This window comes from Lepeophtheirus salmonis, unplaced genomic scaffold (assembly GCF_016086655.4).
Source record: "Lepeophtheirus salmonis unplaced genomic scaffold, UVic_Lsal_1.4 unplaced_contig_6088_pilon, whole genome shotgun sequence".
Classification (NCBI taxonomy): domain Eukaryota; kingdom Metazoa; phylum Arthropoda; class Copepoda; order Siphonostomatoida; family Caligidae; genus Lepeophtheirus; species Lepeophtheirus salmonis.
Window position 1 is genome coordinate 26,114 of NW_027295160.1, and position 10,962 is coordinate 37,075.

Here is a 10,962-nt window from a genome sequence, read left to right on the forward strand (position 1 = left end):
ATGCCACAATCCCCAACATCATCACTGAGGCCGGATGTTTGGTCTTGGTGACTTTTCTGATGTTGTTTTCAGCCTGGCCAAAGCATGCCACCCAATCATTTTGCGTGTTGTAGACGGGGTCAACGGTAAAGGTCTTTTCATCAGAGAAAAAAGTTACCTAGTTGCTATTGTGCTTCAGATCATTGAAGAGTTGCTTTCATTGCTGAAAACAGAGTTCTTTTTGACGTTGGGACAGGAGTGGCCTCTCAATTCTTTTTATCGGCCTTCCTCCAGCCTTTTGGATGACCTTGCCCACAGTAGACCAATGAACCTTCTTTTTCTTGGCTTACTTTGACATCTTCATAGTTGGGTTGACCATAAAGGTCTCTTTGATGTCTTCAGGTGTCACTCTTTAATTTCTCCACAAGGTTGTCCCTATCAACCAAACAATTTATGACTTCTAAGGCTTTATTATGTCCGAGGTGGTCCTCCCGTCCGGGATTAAATTGCCTATGATGGCTCTTTTTTCCTCCATCGCGACATATACATAATTTTTATTTACAACATGTACATCAATCAAAGGTTTAGAATCTAAGCTATTCAAAAATAATCGAAACTGTAAGATTTAATCAACAACGCCTATTTAAAACTGTATTTATAGAAGGTCTCATTAATTTTTCCACACCAGGGACTAAGTTGAGCGAGTTACGCTCATCCTCTCCCTAATTCAATTTTTTTATTCGTATTTAATATACATTCTCCTTTTTTCTGCTTTTACAATAATTCGGTTTTTTGGATTTTTAATTTTTGTGGCGCATTTTCGGATCGACAACCCGTAATTAAAAAAACTTTTAGACACGGGGAATCGATCTTGGTGTATGGAAAAAATCAACTAATTAGAGACATTTTAAATTTGCTCGACAGAGCCCAGGAATCTGGTTTGATCAGAATCAAACATAGTTAAATGTACGTAACTTAAAATTCTAAACAACTTGTATTTTATGTTTTAAGTCTGTATTTGTTTCTGTTATTGATATAACTGTGTTTTTATCATTGTTTTTCTAAACGGGACACACACACATGTAGATATTTGTGTAGGGTTGTAGGATATATTATTATTCGATTGATCTTTCAATACTAATGTGATTTGTTCAGAAAGTCGGTAGAATATTTGTGAGATTAGTCGATTTGTAGTCGCATAATTCAAATGTTTGGATTCAGAGCCAAGATCACAAAATATTATTTCATACTATAAATTAAGATTAATTGATTCTTAGATGTGTGTAGTTTTAATGAAATTGTTTATATTGATTTATTATTTGAGGAACTAAGATTATAGGTAGATATTTATTATTAAATAATATACCTTCAAAATACCTTTAATTCGGTATATCCATTTCTATGGATTCGGAATATAGGTAGTTTTTAAATCTTTGAACCTAGTTAGCTGAATATAATAAAAAATAGTATAATTTATGACTGGCCGTAAATAGATTAGATGGTATGCCTGAATAAGGGGAAAGAAAGGAAAAAATTCCTTTTCCGTTGAGATAGCCTTGTAAGTTACACGCTCATTCTTATTTACTTTTACTCCAATTATTTGTAATTGTAAACAATACGAGTGTCGAATCCAACTAACGAATCCTCCTTCCTTTTCAGCAGCTCTTTGACTCCTTCTCATCACCTTACCACTTCTTACAAAAATGCCTCCTCGCAAGGGAAAGAAGGAAAAAACCGAAGAGGTCCAAATTCAATTAGGCCCTCAAGTTCGTGAAGGTCAAGACGTTTTCGGCGTGGCACACATCTTCGCCTCATTTAATGATACCTTCGTTCATGTCACGGATCTTTGCGGTCGGGAGACCCTTTGCCGTGTCACTGGTGGAATGAAGGTGAAGGCTGATCGTGATGAGGCCTCTCCCTACGCCGCTATGTTGGCTGCTCAGGATGTTGCCGAAAAGATAAAGACTCTTGGCATCACCGCACTTCACATCAAGCTCAGAGCTACGGGTGGAAACCGTACAAAGACACCCGGACCTGGAGCACAATCTGCTCTAAGAGCTCTTGCTCGTTCCGGAATGAGAATTGGGCGGATTGAGGATGTGACTCCCATTCCTTCCGACTCCAACAGAAAGAAGGGTGGTCGTCGTGGTAGAAGATTGTAATCATCTCGCTCGTCTCTTGTTTTGTGTAATGTTCCATGTCTGATCCCAATAAAAGAACTCTGGGAAGAGGATTATACTTCAATATTGACTCACTCTCATTTTATTCATATAGTTTGATAATGATTTGTTATGAGTATGTTGGGTATGACAATAATCCTGCGTCACTGTTACTTAACTCTTAAATACCGGGAGGTCCATTTAAATCTGAACACTTACAATTCAATAATTAACGAAGTTTGAGTGGTTGAAATTAATTCATATTTCGATACATTAAAGCATAAACGAATAGTTACAAAACAAAACAAACCTGAGCTCTCTAGCTTACATACACTTCGAGAACAGGACAGTTGAATACATACACGAATTTCTATTCACGCACTCCAAGCAGTTGAGCATCTCCTGACCACTGTCTGCAAGTCCGTAACGTTGGAGAGGAACGTTGTTAAAAAAGACCAAATTGGACCTGGAGGAGTTTAAGAAAGTAGACCAGGCCAATCTCTTCTAGTCCATGAGGTTCCACTCATGAGATATCGGGAATAAGACCAGACTGTCCAGAGAGCTATCAAAAAGTGGGTCGAGAGTTGCCACATATGATGGAAGAAACCCATTCCTCTGCTGCAAGACTCTTTTTCGAATTAGTATTTTGAGTTCTTATGAACTCTTTTTGACACTTGTGGTCCCACTCGAGAAGGCCTGCAGTATCCGTCATCCAAACACCAAGGCCCTGAAGTCCAGCATCCACAGCGGATGCCAGGACTTCCGCCCCTGCCTGAAAGCCATCATTGCCGCTAAGGGCTGCTACATTAATGGTTAAGAGAGCTCAGAACATATTTGTCTATAGTATTTATTTTGTTGCAATTATATTGTTAATTAATAAATTATATCTTGTTGAAGTTTAAAACTCTAAGTGTTCAGATTTTAATGGACCATTCGGTAGAATGTGTCTAATCGATTTTTATTACCATACTAGCTTCTTGCATGGTTATCAAAGTTCCGGAAATAGGATTTCCTTTCATGACAGTAATTCTGAAGTATTTAATTGTTGTTTATTTTATCTTAAGATTGTGAATGAACTTTCAATAGTAAACAATACCCCATGTGTAGTATAGGTATTGATGTAAACCTTATAGTAAAAACTTAAGATTTTGGTATTACTTGATACTATCTCGGTTTGATTTCCATGTATGATCTCATCTTGATTTGTTTATTAAATTAAATAATCACCTTGAATTTCATTATGTAGTGATAAGCTGAGCTGCCTATTAATTGAATAATCATTAGTATGAAACTGTACATGCTTAGCCATGGACCTGGTATAAAGACGGCACTCTTTTCTTTTATTAAAGTATAAAAAAGAATAGACTATGACTTAGTGATGGCCGATGGGTCAGTCCTATAAACGTATAAAGTTGGGTCCTTGATGACGCCACTAAACTTCATTACTTTTTTTAAATCGAGTTAATACTGACTGCCTTAAGACACCTTCCGCAGGATTATATTTGGGGGGTAGAAAAACAAAATGTCGATAGAAATTAGAAATTCATGGTTCGGACTAGGCAAATTTAATTAGTCTAATTCTCGCAATGTTTATTTTAAGTACAAAGAGGTTCAAATTATTAGAATTACACTTCATAATCTTTCCATTATAATCAAATGCATGTGATAGTTAATATCGTCAAAACATAGTTGCTCTAATTCAACTTTTGTAACGAAGTGAAGAAATTGTATACTCTGTAATTATCTGATTGTAATACAAAGTGTGAAATATATCATGATTCACAAGAGGCGTTGCCTTTATATGGATTTGAGTCGTAAATTGTATTACTTTTCACTCGACTTCCCAAAAATTTTGAAGGACTTGAGGTACAACAGTTGGGCTTAGTCATCAGTAAGCAATTATCCTTTTCAAAATAAAAATGTTTTTCCCGGCTTAATTCCAGTCATAGTCATTGCCACATAAATCATATCACTTTTTGCACACTGGAAAGGGCATATATCTTTTGAGATGAGGCATACCGAATTCGATCTATGACTTAAGCTGATACTTGTCTAAATTAATTTATCACACAACTGATCTAGTTATAGTTCCGACTATCGAATAGCTTCATATTATTATCCGTTTTAAAGGAATCACGTTTTTGGAGTTTCTATCCTGAATTGATTTAATAAAAGACTGTATGTTTCATAAAGAACTATAGTCCATGCCCTAAATGCGTTGGAGTGGGGAACAATCCCGAGGAATATTTGAAGAAATAGAATAATATAAAAAGTTCTCAAAATATAGTTACTGAAAAGGGTTTGCAACATGATCAAAGTTACATCTATTAATTTGTGATAAAATGGATCTGTAGAATTGGTCAATGTCAAGTCATACCCCCTCCCTTACAGACATGACAATTCTCTAATCAGATAAAATAAGAGACTAGATATGGTATATGTAAATATAATAAAGTAAAATATATCATGAATATGTTTGAGAACATGAATATGATAATTGATACATAAGCTATAATCATAAAATTTAAACATATTACAGATATGACATGTGATATTTATGTAATGACATAAAAAACACAGAAACATTTGAGCAGATGTAATAAAAAATTTTAAATTTAGATGTGTTTTTCATCTTCTTTCATCAAAGACTTCCATGTTCTCTAATAATTAAGATAAAACAAGAGATCCAAGGTATTTAATTCTTCACAAGAGATACTCGAATTCTGATATCTATGGGGATGATGATGGGATCAAAATTTATCCTATGAAAAAAACAAGCAATTTTCCTCGTGTTATTTACACGATCGCACAAGTTGTTAAAAATTATATAGTATTGTAATCATTGTTGTATGTCTTTTTTAATTCATCCTCAGGCACAATGATTACTTTGTAATTTCAATGTATGTAGATCAAAAATTTGAAGAATAATAGCTAGGAACGTCTAATCTTTTCCTATAATATATGTATCAGTTTGTTCATGATTCTTTATTAGGATTAAGATAACGGTGAAGAATAATATTAATAATTAAGGCAATACATACTATTAATGGTGCATGTAAAACTAATATTACCTAATAATATACTGCTAGTATTATTAATTATAAGCTTACTTTGTTAACAATCCTTTATCTCTATGAATACACTTTTGAACTGATTCTCAATTATACGAAATTATTTAAGAATAAGCGTCTATAGGAATACGGATGTATATTTATTAGTTATTTATAATATGATAAAATCATGACAACAGCATATTCATTCTATATATTATTTAACTAAGCATGTAGCAATTACCTTGGCAATATAATATTTTTACTATTTTGCAGAATGTTCACCTTGACAACCCTCCCTTTTTATACAATGACAACGTATTTATTCATATAAATTGCAATTAATAGCTTAACTAAAATTAACTTCGGAGGTATATATGAAATAAATTATATCTCAACCTCTCAAATGGAGGTAAATTTTAAAATGGAAATTTGTATTTAATAATATTTTATTCTTACATATTCAATATACATTCATTGAAAATAAAGGATATTAATAATTGAGATATGGGTAACAAAAATATCATTCTTATAATATACGACCAATATAAAAAAACACTTAATTAACTGACATACATAACATTAAAAATATACCTTTTTTAAATGAGCTTCGAAGAAGTGAAAATATTTAAATAACTACATGATATATAAAATATATTGAAGATTGATCTTTGGTGTTAGGGTGTATGTTCACCATTATAATTAGTTTGAATTAAAAGAATAGTACGAAAACATTAGAAAGAGCGGCTCCAACGCCCAATCCAAGACCTAGAAACGCAACCATTAAACTAGCAGCTGTTGATTGTTCTTCTGGTTTTTTTATAATCCCTGGAGCACTCATCATACATATTGAGCTAATGTAGCCATTGGAGACAGAGAATAAGATCATTAGCAAAATGTAAATGGTATCAGATTCAAAAATGACGGAGGTCATATGTCTATTTGAAGGAGAAACGTTACAAAAGAGAAACAGAGGGATGAAAATAACTCTGAGAACTGCAGCCATCAGAATATACCACGAGGATCCACGTAAATGAGGCTTGGGAAAATGTAAGACCTCTGCAAGGGATCTCCCAATGAAGTCACCCACATTAAAAGTTAGAAAACAGGTTACAGGAACAAAAACTTGGTACTCCACGTTCCTGATCCAGTTGACTTAATAGCAGCGGTGATCCCTGGAAAGCACCCCAATGTTACTACGAATACAAGGAAAACACTGAGTGCATAAACCCAAATTTCTTTAAGAACAAGAAGAGGATTCACTTTTGGTCCTGAGCTTTCAGGTGGTGGAGGAGCCTTTTCCATGAGCTGGTCTCCATCTGGATTGATTTCCAAAACGTTTTTATTCTCTCCTTCCCCATCATAGTACTTGTAAAACTTGGTTCTTGTGACAGCTACAAAGGCAACTAAGGAAGTGAGCAAGAAGACACAGGCAATAATGAAACTGTAGAAGCCAGAGTTTTGATCACTCGCTCCAAAAGCTAACATGACAATATTTGTTGCCGATGCAAAAATCCCACCCAGAGCCTGGCCAGAGAATACACCTCCAATATAGTTAGCTGGAAATTTCCCTGCAACACCCAAAAGTCCTCCCTATATCGGAAAAAAATGGATTTTTTAAAATAAATGTGAGGTGGAGGTAGGCAGATGCACTCACTTGAAATATGGCAGCAAATGTGTTGATAAATACAACAGAGATGAGCGTAACGTTGAAGAACATACTTTGCCATTCATCTGTGTTCACCTTAGCCATGATACACGTATAAAGAAGAATAGAATCACCATAATGAGAGAGAAAAACAGTCGAGGCTTTGTTTTAAACCGATGACCAAATACTGCATTGAGAGTGAGGAAAGTGACGTTTGGCACCATGGAGGCCACAGAGAGACGTGGATTCCAATTATCCTGTAACTCTGTGTTAGAATCTATGGGCATTGTTGTATTTTCTACAATGGCGCGATATTTGAAGAACCAGTAGGCTGGTACAGATATGAAAAAGTTCCATGGTAGAAGGGTGCAGATCCCTAACCAATAAAATATGATATAGACCAATTTCCATTTGTCAACCGGGGCTGTTGACTTTTCCATGGTTTTTTATTCAATTTAAGGGAGATTTAGATACGTTATAGTATGAAAAAAGTGGGGAAATTTGTTAAACACTCTTATTTATACTATGTTTCTTCCTTAAGCCCACTGATTGATTTATCTTTCAGCTCCCCCTTGCCGGCTTCACTGTGCTACTATGTCTTTACAACTACTAGTTACTATTACGATGAGGAATCTCCCTTTATTTTCAGAATTTGCTTTCTTCCTTGAATTTCACTATGGTGTGTGTAGATTGCAGCAGGAGAGAAGAGCGTGCTCTTCCGTGCGTGCGTGGATCTGGATGTTGTCTTTCCACAATCTACATACTATTTCAGACTTGCTACTAAACTAGTACACCTAGCCTCCTTAATATAACGTTCTAATCTACCAATGGGTAGATTATTAATCACATTTTAACATTGATTAAAGAATAATGTAATTAATTATTGTTTATACATATATAAGAAACGAATAAATCATGTATCTAATTACACAATAGACACTTGTATCGAATCATCTTAAGTAGTGTTGTGTCGATCCATATTCTGGGGCGTCTGGAGAATAATATTTTGGAGGGGCTTGGGTTTTTGATTTGTTTTTTGGGGGGAAAAAGTCCATAACTTTTCACAAAAAGTTTGAAAAATCCATTGATATTGACAGAACACTAATTTTTTTGGAATCAAAATTTGAAAAATAAAATTATTTGAAAATAAATTGTAAAATGAAATTTCAAATATTAAATTTTTTGGAAAAAAAATTGAAAATCCACAGCTATTCACAAACAATTAAATTTTTTAGAAAAAAAATTCAAATATTTACCCAAAATGCCAAAAAAAATCTAGTAAAAAGGAAAAAATACTTAATTTGGGGACTACAGCCCCTCCAACACACTCCCTGGGGACACACCTGTTATTTAGGATGGAAGACCGCAGTCACATGTTAAGTCTCGGTCCAGTCTAGTTTAGTCCTAAAATTAAAAAATTCGGTCCTTCATGACGTAATTCAACTTTATTTTTTTTTTTTTAATACGTTCTAGTACTGTCATTCCGAAGGATCGGTCCCAAGGACTGAAATGATTGTTCCTAAAACCAGTCTGAATAAATAAGGACTGACACAACACTAATTTTAACCATCTTAAAAATTTTTTTATTGACCATGATTAATTTATGGAGTACACGTGCTTCATTTTAAAGGGAAATATTTTGCAGCAATAGCAGAATTTATTAATGATATATAACTTATTCTATAGACATAACAGGGCGTCCGAAGGCATATTTTTTCGTGGAGCTTGGTTTTGGATTTTTTTCTTTTTTTTTATCAAAATATTTCAAAAATCCACGGCTATTCTCAAAAAATTACAAAAAAATTAAATTTCAAATAATAAATTTTGTTGACAAAAATTCCTAAAATCCATAGCTATTCATAGAAAATTAAATTTTTTGAAATAAAACTTCTAAAATGAAATTTCAAATATTACATTTTTTGAAATAAAATTTCAATATTAATTTTTCTCGAAAAAAAATTCTAAAATCGACAGCTATTTATCAAAAAAATTCGACAAGAAATTCAAATATTACACTTTTTCGAAAAAAAAATTCCAAAATCTGCAGCCATTTACAAAAGATTTTTTTTGCATTGCTGCATAATTTGGCCGAATAAGATATTTTTGAGAAAAAAAATGTTTCAAAAATTTTTTTTACCCCAATTATCGAGTAAAATTTTTTTATTCATATAAAAAAATTCCAGTAAAAAAATAATTACTTTATTTTTTTTTGGGAGGGGAAGGGGGCTACACCCCTTCCAGCTCACCCTCTTTGGACGCCTTTGTATTACGAATATGCCTTTGACAACTTGTACAATAATTCTGAGGAAGATACTATATAAATATTCCATTGAGATGATCAGCATATTAATAATGTAATTTTTGAATTTTTAAATAAAAATCAATAGGTGATAACTATTCGATGAGTGACACAGTGACACAATATAAAGGTCAAATCCCACAATTAAATGACTTCCCTAATACATAATAAATGCGTAATTTTAATCCATCATAATGAATTAGCCTATAATTAAATATTAAGTCACTATGAATACTGGGTGATCCACTAAAATCTGAACACTTTGAATTTTAAACTTCAACAAGATATAATCTATTAACTTTAACAATAGCAGCAGAAGGCCTGGTACCCCTTGCGGATTTAGTCCTCTTCCATGTTGCCCCAGTGCTGGCTGACACGGGATTTGAGAGCCTCGTTGTTTGGATGCAGGCCTTCCTCACAACATGCACCCAAAAGGTGTAGTTGAAGGTGTTGGCATCAGGGATTTGGGGTCCAAAGTGCCAAAAAAGAGTTCAAAAGAACTCAAAATACTCATTCGAAACAGTGTGTGTTGGAACGGAAGAGATGGATTTCTTTCACTCTTGTTGTCAAAAAAAGCATATCCACCCTCACAAGGCTCTTTCCACCCACTTTTTTGATAGCTCTCTGGACAGTTTGGTGTAAAATCCCGAAATCTCTTGCATGGGCCCTCATGGAATTTAGGGAATTGGCCTGGACTCTTACTATTTAACTCCTCCTGATCCATTTTGGCCTTTTTGACAAACCCCTTCTTCCTCTCTAACGTTTACGATTTGCTGACGGTGTAGATGGTGGTCCTGGAGACGCCCAATTTCTTGGAGTGCGCGAATAGAAATTTGTCTATCACGTTTAAAGTATCCTTTTCTCGACTTGTGCGAAAGGTAGAGGGCTCAGGTTTTTTTTTTTTTTGTTAATAATTGTTAATGCTTTAATATATCGAAATATGAATTAATTTCAATCACTTAACCTTCATTAACTATTGAATTAGTAAGTGCTCATATTTCAATGGACCACCCGGTAGTAGTACAAATTGTAATTTGTACAACCTTTTAACAAATTACACCTTACTTAAATATAGGACATCTATAAATAGGCCCTTGAACAGGGTTCTGTATTTTCCATAGCTGTAGTAATGACTATTTAATGATTGAAGAGAGAACCTCTAAAGTATAAAGTAATAACTAGTGAGTGTATTCATGAAAGACGGAGAGTAACAATGTGGGTTAAAAAGTTGGACTCAGAGGTGAATCGAGGATCGAAATTGGAGTAATTCCAGCCTATATGTCCTTACTATATACGGAGTAGGATTTGTGCTTTTTTCCTTCCTCTCAAAGCTGCTTGCAACTGCGTCATGACAGCTAAGCTGCTCTCCTCCCAAACATTTTTCAAATTGTCAGGATGACCACTTAAACTTTTGGTTTTTTTTAATATTTTTACTCACCAGTAGAACATATTTTATACATTACTGAGCATATTGCAGGTTATTTTTCCTTTTGGGGAAGGTCAAAGGGAAGAAACGAAGATTTTTTGTGTATATGTATACTTCACATATAAATTTATTAGCTGTCATATTTATTACAGATAGAAGTACATCAAATATTTAAAAAAAAATCAATATAATAGCCTTGATTTTTACACTTAATTTGAACTGATAAACCATGGGGGCAGTTGCCTTAACGGAAATGTTTCCATGGGATTTATATATATTAGTATGAGTTCGTCCCCAGATTGACTACATTTATGCAGCTAACAGATTTGAAGATTTAGTAGAAAATGAGTGTTGCTCATGATTTCTAGTCGTATCTGAGCATTAGCCCAGGAAAACAATTA

General features: G+C 34.0%; 2 protein-coding genes across 2 annotated transcripts; one reads left to right on the forward strand and one right to left on the reverse strand.

Annotated features, from left to right (window-relative positions):
• Window positions 1-1,505: 1,505 nt before the first annotated feature.
• On the forward strand, window positions 1,506-2,223 carry LOC121122994 (small ribosomal subunit protein uS11A-like). The gene is made up of 2 exons (XM_040718074.2): window positions 1,506-1,537; window positions 1,639-2,223. The coding sequence occupies exon 2, from the start codon at window positions 1,683-1,685 to the stop codon at window positions 2,139-2,141; it is 459 nt and encodes a 152-aa protein (XP_040574008.1). The 5' UTR covers window positions 1,506-1,537; window positions 1,639-1,682; the 3' UTR covers window positions 2,142-2,223.
• Window positions 2,224-5,605: 3,382 nt separating this feature from the next.
• On the reverse strand, window positions 5,606-7,644 carry LOC121123069 (equilibrative nucleoside transporter 1-like). Its single transcript, XM_040718154.2, is given in 4 exon segments — window positions 5,606-6,316; window positions 6,319-6,781; window positions 6,846-6,952; window positions 6,955-7,644. Coding segments are annotated over 4 exon segments (1,308 nt in total). The 5' UTR covers window positions 7,277-7,644; the 3' UTR covers window positions 5,606-5,900.
• Window positions 7,645-10,962: the final 3,318 nt, after the last annotated feature.